Source organism: Camelus ferus, chromosome 7 (genome assembly GCF_009834535.1).
Source record: "Camelus ferus isolate YT-003-E chromosome 7, BCGSAC_Cfer_1.0, whole genome shotgun sequence".
In the NCBI taxonomy this organism is placed as follows: Eukaryota; Metazoa; Chordata; class Mammalia; order Artiodactyla; family Camelidae; genus Camelus; species Camelus ferus.
In genome coordinates, this window is record NC_045702.1 from 54616505 (window position 1) to 54631865 (window position 15361).

Genomic DNA, 15361 nt, shown 5'->3' on the forward strand with positions numbered 1-15361 from the left:
GTTCTGTCTTTACATTACACCTGGCAACTAAATTTGGTTGTTGCTGGCTTGGTAATGGTAGGCTTCGCCAAGTTCTGGCATTCTAAATCAACACAATATCCTTTTCATAGAGTAATGTTAAATACAGAATTCATCCTCACATTTGAAACTTTACTTGCCTTGAGAATCATAGGATCATGGTCAGCAGCTCAGGTGCTGGAGTCAGATGGTCACCCCGTCACTTACCAGCTGGGAGACCTTGGCAAGTTCCATCGACTCTCTAAGCTTCCATTTACTTATCTTAATAGGATGATAATCATAGAACCTGCATACAGAGCTGGTGTTTGGCTTACACAAGATCAGATGTGGGGATGACTTAGTACATTAAGCAAGAACTGAAATATAACATCAGTCTTTGCTCTTCTGGGTGTTAATGATCTCTGCTTCCACATTTCCTATGAAGTACTGGTGCATCTGCACACACTGTCATCCACTCAAGGCCACTAACGATAAGATAGTAAACTGATTTTTTTGGCTGATAAATTTGACCTCCATGTACAAACATCCTCTTTCTAAAAAAGGCTGATTTGTGGTGGTTTGGAAGTTGATAATTTGAAGGGAATTATCCAATAATTCTAAAATTACTCTTATCAGGTCCACTTTTAAATATGTGCCCAGAAGTTTGATTTCAGAAGTCCTGCTTTATTAACCCAGAAGAATTAATAATAGCCTAAGTCCCAAATGACTGCATATGTACTACAAAATAGGTATTTTTATTGTAGTTATTTTATTATAATTTATTATAATTTAATCCTCAAGCCTCACGACACCTCTACAAGGAGGCGGTTGTTATACCCACCGCACCTGTGAGGAAACTGAGCCCAAAAAGCTTGTGTACTCGCCTGGAGGCAAACCAGTCACATGTGGCAGAAATGGGTTCATAGCCAGGATGACAGCACAGTATGTGCTTTTAGTAACGACAAGTCCCGGCTTATTCACAATGTTAGGTGCACTGCCATGAAGGATGTTTCAGGAGCATTTGACAAACTGTAGTAACTCGTGTGAATTAAATAAAATAAGAGGGACGAGTTTCATATGTAGGGTGGCTCCTAGTCTAGAGTCAAAAAATGACTTCAAGAGAGAAAAGAACTGGTAAGTGTTTTGTCCTGATCTCAACAGCATCACAAAATATTCAACTAAGACTCTGATCAGGAAAGAGTAGAAATAAACCCTAGCATCACAGTAGGCAAATCTAGTATATATTCAGAGTTCTAGTTTAGTTCTGAGATTTTGAGTCTCTACTGGGTTAATATGCTGGAGGGGTTGGGTGGTAGGGTCCGCAGAACCCCTGTGGAAGCACGTTTGATTTTGAAAAAAGTTGTTTCTGAAGTGTCTGTCTAGGGAAGGTATCCCTCACACTTTAACTGAACACTCCTGGGGGCAGAGGGGATACTGAAGGATGGCCAGTCTATAAAGGTCACAGAGAGTATTCCAGAAAAAAGCTACCCTTTACTGAAGGTTGCCTTCAAAGGATAGAACTATTTAACTATTTGGGTTTTTCATTTGTTTGAGAAGCAAAGCCATTTGATGATTAGAGCTTCAGGCCAAAACAGATAAACTCTGTGTGTATGTGTGTGTGTGTGTGTGCGTGTGCCAGTGTGTGTATATTTGAGTCTGTGAGGCTGAATCACACATATGTTCAACTCAATAGTTTCATTTGTATCATTTCCAATATCAAACCACATTATTTGGGAAATGTGTGTACAGTTCTTTGTATTAACTGAAGTTATAATTGTTATAAGTACTGGATTAATATATTCCAAAACAATTGAAATTCCCAAGTTGTGGGTTATTTGCAGCAAATTAAGAGATTCTTTAGAATAACCAAAAAAATTATTAATGCCCAAGTTGCCTGTATTTACTTAACTTTATTAAAAACTAATCTATCAAATGAAACTAAGTCTATTTTACATATTATATCATATATTCAACAAACATTTATTGAGCCCCTGTTGTGTGTCTAGAAAGTCCTGGGGATGTATCAATGAATATAGCAGATTAAAACAAAAACAAAACCAAACCGAAAGCCCTGTCTTCTATGAACTTTCCTTCTATAAATATGTGAAGTGTAGGGGGATCGGAAGAGAAAGGGGGTCATAAAACGGCTGCAGAGAGCTGCTTACCTTATACTTCAGACCTCCTTTGAAATAGCCAACAAAATCAGTGGACTCGTAGCCTTGAAGTTCTCTGTTCTGTACTGGCTCGCCACCCAAATAGTCATCCATCTGAACAGTAAAGATGGCAGCAGCTGTACTTTCATCCTGAGAGCACTCCTTCCCTGAAATAGCAAATGAAAGCAAGGGGAAGGAGTAAGGTAAATCTTCTAGTATGAAGAAATTCAGACTTTGAATTATATACCAACACAATAAATTGATATATATGAATTACTCATCTTCAACAGAGCAATCTTTTAGCAGAAATGGTGTAACATAAAACATTATTTTGCTAATAAATAAAAGAATTGTTTTGCTCCTGCTTTCCAATTCTCTCTCTCTCTTTTTTTTTTTTTTAATTTTAAAAGAAATAAAACTGTCTGAATAGGTTCAGGAAGATATGAAAATATTTTTCAATTTTTTTAGCCATTATCAGCATTAATCTCTAGGTTTCCAATAAATGAATATGTTAATATCTGCAAGGAATACAAACACCATAGGCCAGAGCTAAACAACACTCCTGAGAATGGGAAAATAAATGTACCTAGACCTTACCCCTATTTTTGAATCCCAGTGTCCCCACTTCACTATCTCACTGATATAAGGTAATATTCTCTGAAGGAAAAGGGGCGAGTAAAGGAACCTGCATGCTACATCTTTTGAATGTTAATGCATACAGGATTACCCCCAGGAAGTTAACACACAATACACATTTAATTTTCACAATTTGAATACAGATCCCATCCAGGCAACCTCACAGTGGTTGTGGCTGGAACATCAATTCTTAAGACCCAGTGTCTTCAATGTACACGAAGATCAGAGCCAGGACAGTCCTGTGGGAACCTCAAAATTTATAAGACATTTTTAAACTTTTACTACCTCTGACCTGTGTGAAAATCATTAATGATTCTAGAAATAATAATGTCTATTTCTATGTCTGCTACGGGCCAGACAATGTGCCAGTGTTTCATGTGGATGACCTCACTTAATCTTCAGGTGACCTAATGCAGCAGAAGCTATTTCCTTCCATGTTACAGCAGAGGCTTAGACAGGCTGGGTAACTTCCCTGAGGCCATAAACTTGGCCTTTGGTGGAACATTACCCAGAGACAGGTTTCTGTGACTTTGAAGTACAGGCTCTTAGAAACCATAACACTAGTAGGTATTTTTTGTACTCAGACTCTCATTAGCAGTAAAATTTTGCAGAAATTGACATATGTTCTTTTCCTCTAAGGATGACTGATGCATAAATGTTTAGAAGCCGTAACCATAACTATAGTTCACCTGGAACCTCAATTAAGAGTATCCGTTAAAGTTGAAGAAAGAAAACCAGTCAGATGTATTAAAGAACATATTGGATTTATTTACAACTCCTCTCTTACTCTCAAAGGGGACCTGCGTAGCAAGTGTGTTCTCAGCAATAAATTCAGTAGCTAGAAGAGTATTTGACATGATATCAGTTTTGCGAACTTGTTGTGGTCAAAGGAAATGATTCAACAGATGTGAAAAACACATGCAATTTTGCAGTCTGAAGGGGCTCTGGTGTCATTCTTCTGTCTACTTTCCCATCCATAAATGAGATTACTAATAAAGGCAAAGATGGAGATTTGTACAGAGATGCTTTAAGAGGGAAATTTAAATCAAGGTTAATATGAAAGGTGTTAAGGATGACATTTTTGATATAAACATTCTTACTTGAGTACGAGTTGAAATGTGAATCTCTTTAGGTAGATGCAAATGAACAGGCATGCAATTAATGAATGAACTAGAAGTAAGTTAATTAAAGTATGCTATCATTTTGATGCTTATGTTTTTGTGCTAGGCCAGGGAATGTCAGTATGAATTAACCAAAGTCCTTGCTCTAAAGAGGTTGAAAGGTCTTAATGAAGCCAATACTAGCTCTTGACTGTGAAAACTAGAATCAAATTCAGTTGTATCATGATGAAATTCTAGTAAGTGTTCGATAACTTATGAACTTTCTATATGAGTTCGGCCTACAACTTCATTTATTTTCCCCATGTTGATCTCCCCAATGCCTTCAGTATTAATATGTTGTTTTGTGTTATTTTATATTGTTACCTTGTTGTATTTGTATATAACCTGTAAACTTCCTAAGATTATTTGGAGGATGTGATTATTATATATATGAAACACAGATAAAAAGGGAGGTTTAATGACTAAGTTAGTTGAACATCCATTCACAAAAAAAAAAAAAAAAAAAACTCTCACCAACTTAGGAATACAGGGGAAAATCCTCAATTTGATAAACAACATCCACAAAAAACATACAACTAATACAACTCTTAATGATCAAAGAGAATGCTTTCCCCCTAAAATCAGCAAGGCAAGTGCCCCTACTCAGCACAACACAGGAAGTTCTAGTCACTGCAAAAAAGTTTCAAAAAGAAATAAAAAACATAAAGATTGGAAAGGAAGAAAAAAATATCTCTATTTAGAGGTAACAAGATGGTCTACATAGAAAATCCTAAGGTATCTACAAAAAACCTTCAGAATAAGTGCATTTAGCAAGATAGCAGGATAAAGATTAATCAGTAACAAAGAACAGTCTCATTTTTATATGGAAACAATGAACACGCAGAAATTGAAATTAAAAAGGCAATACCATTCACAGTCACTCCAAAGAAAATGAAATACTCAGGTAATATATTTAACAAAACAGTTACATGCTCTACATGCTAAAACTTACAAAACGGTGATAAAAAATAAAAAATCTTAACAAATATGAAGACATAGTGTTCATGGATTGTAAGACTCAATATAATAAAAATTATAATATATTTATGTATACAATATAATAAAGATGTCAATTTTCCCCAAACGCATCTAGAGGCTTAATGCTATTCCTATCAAAATCATAGCAAGGTTTATTGCAGATTGTATGAGTTTGTTATAAAATTTATATGAAAAGGCACACACCTTGGAATAGGTAAAACAATCCTGACAAAGAAAAATAAGGTAGGAGGACTACCTCTGTCTGATATTAAGGTTTACCCCACAGCCTCAGTCATTAAGACAGTATGATAGTGGTGGAACGACAGACATAGAGATCAATAGACCAAGTTTCCTCCAATGCAACATTTTGTAAAACTAGAATACGTATAGTTTGGTATACTACATAGCATACTGCAGAATAAGCACGTAAGTGTAAGACAGCACAAAATGCCGCAACCACGATATTGACATGGATACAATGCATTTATGTTTTTCAAATCTCCCCAATTTTACGTATACTCGTCTGCTTGTACTCATTTACTTGTACTTGTGTACATTTGATTCTACACATTTTATCACATGTGTAAATTTATATACCCACTATCATAGTCAAGATTCCATATAGTTTCATCACTAAGAAATCTCTTATGCTGTCCTTTTATAACTACACCCACCTGCATCACCCCCTCCCTATCTCATCTCTAACCTCTGATAACAATGAACGTTATATAAATGGAATCATATAGCATGGAACATTTTGGCTTTTTTTTTTTCACTCAGAATAATTCCCTAAGGGATTTATTTGAGTTGTTGTGTTTATTGATAGTTTGTTGCTTTCTGTTGCTTGATTAGTATCCCTTGGTGTAGATGTGTCACCTGCTTAACCAGTCACCTGTTGAAGGATATCTGGGCTGATTCAAGTTTTTATTTATTCATATAAAGCTGCAATGGACATTCATGTATACAGGTTCTGGCATGAATATAAAATTTCATTTCTCAGGAACAAATGCCCATCGGTGCAATTTCTGTGTCATATGGTAGTTGCACATTCAGTTTAGTAAGAAAGTAATAAACTCTCTTCCAAAATAGTCATACATTTTATATCCCCCCACCCAAAGCAATGTATAAAAATCCAGTTTGTCAGCATCCTCTCCAGCCCTTGTATAAGTTCCTTGTATTATATGCTGTATATTGTAATCCAATTCTGTGGGTTCCCAGTGCTTTGCATAGGGTTCAGCACAGACTAGTTGGTAGGTGTATTGAAACTGTTAGATATAAAGCTGAAATGTTTTTCAGGAAGGACCAATGCAACAAGTTTTAAGTTCTATGCAACAAGTTCTTACTTTGTAAAATGAATAAAAGAAAAAAAAATAAAATGAAAGAATCAGATCTGCAAGGAGATTATGCAAAGACACTGAGGGAAAGATGTCTTCCTCCGTTCTCCTCTTTTAGGTCCCATTTCTTGTTTCCCCTTTCTACCTTTTACTTGGCCTGTTTTGTCATTTCTACACTATGCACCTTTTTTCATCCTAGGATGATTTTAACTTCATTCTCTTTCATCTTCCTTCCAATTGATTTCCTTTAGTCAGACTTTGTTTTCCCTTGAACTTCTGGCTGGCCCTCTTTGAACTTTCTCTCAATCTGTCCCTCTGATTAATCCTCATGAACTCATCCAAATTTAGTTCTTAGAGCAGAATATTTAGAGTGAAATCCAGCTTGCTTCAGAGAACTGAAGTAGAAAGAGCTGCTAAGAATTCCATCCAAAGGTCTTGCGGACAACTGCACTCTAAACTTTTCCACGTTTCCCATGGTTTTCCCTTGGCACAAGATCCTTCCCTATTACCCTCATTCTCCCTTTTTCCATCAAGGCTTCTCTGCTTCCCCATAATCACAGACACTTTGCATCTCTTTCATGGTGCTTATCACATTTTACCTGTGCTATATCAATGTCTGTTTTATTGCACCTTTGAGACTGTAAACTGTTAAGGAAGGTTTATAAATTATTCACATGCAAAAATGCCTTACACAATGCTGGGCACATTGAAAACTACTGAATTAACCTATTAATTAACACACTATTAAGTTCAGTTTTAGTAGATCTTTAAGATCATACAATGTTTCTACCCAAAGTGTTTTCTATTATATTTTTTTTGAAATTGGTGACCACTAAACAAAATAATTAAGAGTTAAATCTGTAAACCCTACAAAACACAGTGCTTAAAGAGCTTATATGGATAAGAAAGAACTTATAGAATTAAAACAATTCTGTTCAAAGCCCCCTTGCAGTCCTTTGACAAAGTCAAAATCTATAGCAGGATATGAAGTTTTTTCACATTTTAATTCACCAAAAAACAAGTGTGGCACTTCAGACACTTTTACTCGTTCCTGATCCAAGTTCTGAATAGAAAGATAAGGTGAGGACATTACTATTCTATGTGGCATCATTCATTCATGAACATAATATGCATTAAGCTTTCAGACTATTTTGGTACAAAATATAAACAGGTAATGAGAGTAGTGATGTTACACTAGGAAAACAAAATGAATTTGGAATTCAGCCTCAGCCTCTTCAAGCAAGAAAGAACAACATTTCAGTATCAAATGCCGTAATGAAAACAGTCCTGTCTCCCTCTGGGTATTTCTCATTTGGAGTATTTGCTCCAGGTGTTCCCTAACACTGAGAATATCACTTCTCAATGTTTCCTACCATTTTGTTTCTTAAAATCTTTTAAGTGGGGGAAAAAATTACTTTCAGGGACTTCAAAATGTGTATGTGTGTGATTTTGTGTGTTTTCCCCATAAGCTTATGAATAAAACTAAAAATAAACCCAGTCTAGGGGAGGCAAGCTAGTTTTAAAAGCAGGCAGTAAGGCTCGGATAGTCAGTATGTTGTTAGACCGGGTGTGCCCACTGGCACTGGATCTCCCAGGGAGAGGTTAGACACTCAGGATGTTTACGAGTAAAAGTAGAAGGTGGAAAAAGTGGAACACACAAGACCCAGTGTCCTGAGAGCCGGACTCGGGTGCAGCCCAAAATAATTACTACTGATGAAGGAGCCGTTTTGTTCCAAACTGTGTCCTTGTTCAACTAGATCAATAATAAAATTTAAAAATAGCCATTATTATAAAGTAGTTCATCTAAATACAAAAATATGCCATATAGAACTGTTTACTTATATTGACAATATCTGTACTTTTTTCTCCTGCTTCCATCCGAGGCTGCCAGCGTCCTGATCCACAGGGAATTTCTGTTAGCCAAATCTAACAGGCAGGCTCCCAATATAAAGCGGCCCAGAACACTAATCGTCGCAACTAACAGAGAAATGTAAGCAGATGCCCATGGGCAAAAACACTTTTTTAAAAAATTTCAAGGCTTCTCGCCAGCTGCGGTGAATGCCCACAAACTTGTTTGACTTCATCTCCTCTCTGTCAAAGAAACCAGGACTGAACTTGTAGGAAGGTGAACGGAACTTGGCCAGCGCCAAGGTGCGGCGCGCAGCGGCCCTGGGCGGGCGTGGGGTGTGGAGACTGGAAGGCGAATAGGGAAGAGGCTAGAGGAACCAGTCCCATAGTCCGGGGAGATGGACACGACAAAGGCCAGTGGGGTAAGACTCTCAGGACTTCCCTGCGCCCCGGGTTCGCAGCCGCGTTTGCAGGAGCGAGCTCCGGCCTGGGGGAAGGTGCCCAGCCCCAAAGGGGAGGCCCGCGGCGCCGCAACGAGGCTGCCCGCCGGTCGGATCTGCACCGCCCTCCCAGCGAGCCCGCAAACCTCAGCCCCCTGCGGCCTCGCCCCTCCGCGACCTGCGCACGTCGGGACTTCAAAACGTGTATGCGTGTGGCCCTCCGCTCCTTACCCAGCCAGAAGTGCAGGCGGTAGGTGAAGCCCCGGCTGGCCTTGGCCGTGTGGAGTACCAGGTAGGCATCCCCGACGTAGAAGTCGCCGTAAACGTTCTCGGGCACGGGTACCAGCTCCAGCTTCTCGATCCTCCAGACCTGCAGCCCCGCCTGCTTGCCCGCGCGGGCGAATTCCTTGTGGTACAGCGCCTGGGCCATGGCTAGGGCACGCGATGCTTCGGGGAATTTGTACGAGACCTCGCAGACCTTGGGTCAGAGTGAACCGAGACCGGCGAGAAGAACACTGTTCGCCGCGGTTTTATAGGGTTTGCTCCGCGGAGAGGCGGGGCCCCCAAACGGGAGGGGCTAAGTGCCCGGGCAGCAGTTGCTTCGGAGTAGGCGATCCCTTCCCAGCCCGAGCGCAGCGCCTGGTACCCACCTCCTACGCGCTTCTGCGCAGCCCAAGGGGAATCGGGGTTTCAGAAATCGTGAGATCCTGAGGGAACTTACTGAAACTCATGGAAATTCCTCCTCCAAGGAAGGACATTATTACCTGGCAACCGATAGAGATCAACAATTAAAACTCTGGTTGGAGCATCTTTTTTTTTTTTTTAATGGCTGCCCAGGTAATAATCGTCAACTCCATCATTTTGTCAGCCAGTCTCTCCATTCCCAAAGACCAAAGTTCCTCTGTCTTATCTTCCCAATTTGAAAATGCCATGAGAAACAGCATGTCAGTTTTCTTGGAAAGAATAAAAACTTGGAAGGCTGGCGGTCTCACCCAGGGGAAAGAGCTCTGTTAATCCCCGGGGGGTTCAGGGAGCTGTGGTTAAGCTCTTTGCCACCTGCCTCCTTTGGCCAAGGAAGTTTTTGAAAACAAAAAACAAAAAAACAGCAGCAGTCTTCCTAGGGTATTTTCAGGCAGAGGTGTTTGTGACTATTATGCTTAGTCTTCCCTGTGAGTTACCTGTTACTTGGCTTCAAGGTGCTAATTTTCTCATTGTTGCATCATGGGCAAAGCCCCATAAGATACAAATGGAAATTTATTCCTTATTTTGCATTTATTTAACTGAAGCTGATCTGGCAAAGGATTTTCTTGTTTTTGAGAAAGCAAACCGATCATGGTGTAGAGTAAGCAAGTATGATTTTTATGCGTGTACATTTTCTGTCACTGTTTTCCAAATTACAGGAGTCCCTGGAAGGTCACTAATAATGTACAATTCAGCTTCTTCCTTAATTAATTTATGTTTTAAAATAGGTATTACATGGTACAAAATTCAAAAGTACAAGGTGTGCAATAAAAATGTATCTCCATTTCACCTGCTATCCAGTTGCTTTCCCTGGAGGCAACTGACTTAGCAGTTTCTTATGTTTTTTTCCAGACATATGTGATATTCTTTTATCTACAAGAATATAGATAACATAGTAATTTTTATCTTCTAGCAGGAATAGTAACATACACACTGTTCTGAACCAATATAGCAATAAATGTCACTACCCAGTACTCACAGAGCTGCCTTTTTACTGACCACATGGTATTCCATCTTATAAGTGTACTATAACTTATTAAATCTGTTCGTGTTCATAGGCATTTAAATTTTGTCTACATTTTGCTAATTTCTTGTTGCAAACAACTTTGACTGTAATTATGCTCATGCATTATAACTATGAGATAAATTCCTGGAAATAGAATTGCGAAAGGGTCTGGAATTCAAAGGTTTTGATGGCAGTGATAATCATGAAACCAGTCACTGCCATTTATTGCCATTTAGTGGGGTGTGGCACAGATTGCTTTCATCCAATTCCTCCATTCTTGGTTCTGAGGCTTTTGGCAAATCACCTAACTATACAGCAAGCCTTAGGTTCCTCATCTATAAAATGGGAAGATAATAGTTTTCACCTGGAAAGACTGTCATTTGAATTGAATGCACAAGTACTTGTGTCTGTTACAGGGGAAATGCTCAGGAATTATGAGCTATTATGATGTGGTGGTGGGCTTCCTTTTGCTCCTCTAGATCCCTTCTCTGTCCTTCTGCACCTTTTCCCTTCAGGCCAACCCACATGGGCTAAAGCAACTGGGCTTCAATGCCCTCTAGCTTAGGGTTTGGTTGGAAATCAGGGGGAGAGATGAGAGTAAGGTCAGAGTATTTATTTTTTCCCTCCACCAAAGGTCACTGTACTTTCAAAGACAAGTAACTCTATCTGCCCTTTTCTCTTCTTTGGATTAGGGCTGCTGTCCTCTCAGATGCACTGTCCCTTTTGCCTTCTCTGTTCTACTATATATAACCTCTAAAAAAAAAAAAAATCTCCTGAATTTTCCTGTTTGGTATGTGCCGTCTGTCAAAGGTTGAGATCCTAATTGATAAATATTATCAGCTACATTCTCTTTTTTCTTTCTAACTCAATGATAGGTAGGTATGAGACGGCTTATTTTATGAATGAGGAAACTGAGGCTTTGGAACTTGTCAAAGATCACCCAGCTAGTGAGAGTGAGTGGCCAAAGGAGAATTCAGGCTCACTGTGTCTAATTCACAAGCACATGTTCTTTATAAAATTTTATTCTTTCAATCCAAATTATCTGGCCAAGATTTGTTCATATAAGGATACTTTTTAAATTTTCTTGTTCTTCAAACTTGTCCCTAGAGAAGCTTCTGATCTAGTGTGCCCCATTCAGCACCAGGAAGTTTAGTTTTAACTGTGTCACTGAGCCATTACATGTCTTGGGTTTTTTTTTTTTTTTTTAATCTGTAAAGTAGAAATCATTTGTTCTCTTCCTTTCTCTAGGGGAAAAATATGAAACTGGTGATCTGGACTTAAGATAATTTAAAAATCAGAGTTATCACTTAAGTTCAGTTTCAGTTTTAGTGATAATTCCTTTCCTTTTAGTGAAGGAATTCCTTTTAGTGAATAAATAAAAAGAAATGGAAATAATTTCCTTTTAGGGAAGAAATAAAAAGGAACTTTGATAGATGAATGAAATTCCCTCTTGCTTAGGCCAAGACTAGCTGGAGGCAAGTGAGGAACCTGCCTGGGATGCAAAACTGACAAGGGCACTGGAAAGTTCAGTAACCAAGGTCAATACTATTTTAAGGCAGTATTTTTAAAAAAATCAACATTCCTGGAAAAAAATGATAAAAATAGCAAAATTTCTAATAAAGGCAGAATTGTTAACAATGCCTGATGGGGGGTGCATACTGGAGGCTGAAGCAAAGGAAAAATACTGATCTTCCTTTACTTAAAATTGTGATATTTTAGTTCATCATTGTCTGCATTACTTTTGCCATTTTAAAAAGTATCACATTAAAACCTTCTTGATCTTGACTACTGTTTTTGTTTTCCTTTTTTGGCCGTCTCTCTTAAACTGTGTTTTTGGCAAGTGCCTCACTTCTGTCATGCTAGTTCTGTCCTGGCTAAGTGGCCTCCAGACTCAAAGTTGAAACTTCCTGGTGGAGGTAACTAACTACTTGATCCCACCAAGGTCAAGTTCAGCATGTGCAAAATTATCTCATCATTCCTTCAAAACATTCCCTTCTCCTGTCTTCCTAATTTCATTACACATGATTTAGTTATGACTCAGCACTCTCACTTCATCTCCACATTCAATCAACTAGGCTGTCCAAAGTCTTTCTCATATCCAGCCCTCCGCTGCCCACTGGCCAGCCGTGACTCCGAGTCCCCCATCTTCAGCGAGGCAGGCAGTGGGGTGGAGTGGCCTAGCTGAGAGCGCGGCTTTGGCCTAGGTTGACTCCTGGCCCCTGCACTCCTCAGCTGATTAAACTTGGACAAGTTCCCTCACATTATTGTGTCTCATTTTTCTTATCTATGAATCGGGAATACTGACAGACATTACCCTTTCTAAGATTATCGTGAGTATTAAATGGATAAATAAATATAAACCTGGAATAGTGCCTGGCATAAACTCAGCTGAGACTGAGGGGTGGTTAACTCACTTCTCCAAATCCAGTCCTGTAAGAATCTTTCTAAGTCTAGTTCAGGTAAGGATTGCCCATTTCCTGTACAAAAAAGTTCTCTAAGACCAGAAGCCAGTTTCCTTTCCATGCCCTTTTTTTCTCTTTCTCATATCTGAAGTCCTTAAAAGTAGATTATTTTCTCTTCCGCATATTATTGCCTTGCTCCCAATATCTGTCTGTTGAAAAAGTTTTTACCACTGCTTTAAGGTTCAACTAAAAAGCTACACATCTTCATCATCGTCAGTCCCTTGGCTCCATCAAATGTCAGCATCCTCTGCTCCCACTCTTCTTGATGTGCCTTACATTACAGCAATCACCACACTCTGAAGTGTGTTTTCTCTCACAAGCCTGTAGACCCTCTCAGAGACTTAGGTCCCATTATTTTATTCCCTGAGCTTATGGCAACACATGCTGAAAAAGTGCGATTGAATAGTTGATTTTGAATTAAATTACATTTTGGGGAGGGGGGGAGGTGCAGAGCATAATTTACCAATCCTCTCTCAGTCCAGTTAGAAACAGTCAAGGTGAAAAAGTTTTGTTTTGTTTTGTTTTTTTAACCAAGAGTCTGGAGGTTTGCAGTGTGGGGCCTGTGGCTGAATTCAAGGTAGGTGTTCTTCTAGAATGTTAATGCCCAGGGGGAAATGCTACGTAGTTTAATACTGGAAATAAATAACAGCATTAAATAATGTAATTGATTCATTGTGCAATTCATTGGAATGAGTTATTAAAAAACAAAACAAAACAAAAAATTGGCTTCAAGTGGTCTACATTCCCCAAATCATAAAATTTTACATCCATTACTGCATCAGGACCACAGAATTGTTGAACTTAAATATATGTGAAAGACAGGAAGTACATTTGTTTTCCCAGAGAGGGGAATGCTTCAACTATGCTATTTATTTGGTTTCTTTTGATTATAAATAATGAAAGAATGTAATTAAAAATACATTTCTTTTCCTGGTTATCCTGCTAAATTATAATAACATGTTTGATTTACCGAATAATTTGAGGGTTTAAGCGTGGAACCTGGAGTCAGAAGACTTGAGTGCTGTGAGGATTAAAAGAGGTAATGTATGTTGAAGCCCTGGAAACACAGTCAATAAACATGGTTAATAATCAGCAAGAGCCCTTAACCCCAGTACTCATCAAAACCAGGTGATTATTAAAAGTGAAAATTCACTCTAAGGAAGTGTGTTTTCATCCCTCTTGTCCATACCAGACAAACTAGGACTTTTCTTTTAATTCACCTATTTTTTTTTTTAGATCAGCCAGGATCTAGGACTTTTTCTTTCACCAATTAGTTAGATTAAAATCGCACATAATATTATACCTATAAAGGCATGGTCATGGCTCAATACCACAGTGAAGGTTGTTTATTGGTCTTGAATGTCAGCTGTTGTGATAAATAATTCATTTCTTGTAAACCTTTTTAACACAGCAGGTTTATTCAGCACTTTCTTTTTAATAATTTTATCATATATAAAATCTATTATTATTGTTGTTGTTGTTGTTATTATTATTATTATATAGGAAATAGCTAGCTCCTATGAGATTACGGACAGAAGACATCATCATTGCTTTGGGAGTTTACATATTAGGGGATGCCTATGACCAAATGAAAGATTGAGGATCGAAGGTCTGAGAGATTTATGATCTAAAATGACAACTTTTGCTTCATGTTTATGCAAATAGAGATCTGAGGATAATTCTGGTTTTAAAGCTATGATGAAATTGAAGCTAACACTGCTTGAGACGATAGCAGGATTTTTTTGGCTGATTTTTCTAAATGTATCTATTTACTAATAATCACAATTGACATTTTATTCAATTTTTCTTGTTTGTAGCATTGACTTTAACAGCTTGTGAGAAATAACTTCAAATTTTCAAAGAATATGTCAACAATTACTTAGAACATTTGAATGTCAGAACTGTGTGACCATAGAAAAAAACGGAAATCAGACATGATCACATCATGGTTTTACTGTATAGGTAAAAGGTTAATTAATTCATCTAAACCAAATGGCAGTTTGTTGAAAAGAGTTAAGGCTTGAAGATATCCTTCTCACTGACCAGAAATCACTTCCTTTAGCAAATTAAATTCTTGACTCATTAGCTCTTTATATGATTTTAAATTAAGCAATTTGACTGACATTCCTTTTACCCTTAGGTTCCCCCGATCTCAGTATTTTGGAGCTTCCCTAAAATCACAAGGTTCTATAAACTATTCAAATTGATTCAAAGGTTTTTGTTAGATGTTTTATTTTACATACTTCAGAGAACACTGTATTCCAAACCTGGCACAGGGAGTTTCACGTCTTCCATGTCTACCCAGTCCGTCTCCTGAAATGACAAAAATTAAAAATAAGTCATTCAATAACTATCTCCTGTACACTTGGTTCCCATGCTTCTGGCCGAGGCTGAAGGAGGAAAAACGAAAAGGCAACTGGCCTCACCACAGAAATCGTGGGGCACTGAGATACTTGGGAGACTTTTAAAAAGATGCGTGAGAATTCTTTTAATTTTTTCCCACTATTTTTTATTTTAATATTTATTGTACATTTTCTGATTACATTAGTTACACATGTTCACTAAAGATGATTTTGAAAGTACCAGCTCTGAATGCGATTAAAATT

At 38.2% G+C, this 15361-nt stretch overlaps 1 protein-coding gene and 1 long non-coding RNA gene across 2 annotated transcripts in view; both read right to left on the bottom strand.

The window, feature by feature from the left end:
* The window catches only part of SCIN (scinderin), a 66589-nt gene extending 57480 nt beyond the window's left edge, over positions 1-9109 (bottom strand). Inside the window, exons 1-2 of the mRNA XM_006194096.2 lie at positions 8778-9109; positions 2163-2317 (exon numbers count right to left, since the gene is read on the bottom strand). Coding sequence (XP_006194158.1) covers positions 2163-2317; positions 8778-8976 — 354 coding nt within the window. The 5' untranslated portion in view covers positions 8977-9109. The remainder of the gene's footprint in view (positions 1-2162; positions 2318-8777) is intronic.
* A 5861-nt stretch (positions 9110-14970) lies between these two features.
* Positions 14971-15361, bottom strand: part of LOC116664953 — a 54177-nt gene continuing 53786 nt past the window's right edge. The window contains exon 8 of the long non-coding RNA XR_004321509.1: positions 14971-15068. This is a non-coding gene — a long non-coding RNA (uncharacterized LOC116664953). The remainder of the gene's footprint in view (positions 15069-15361) is intronic.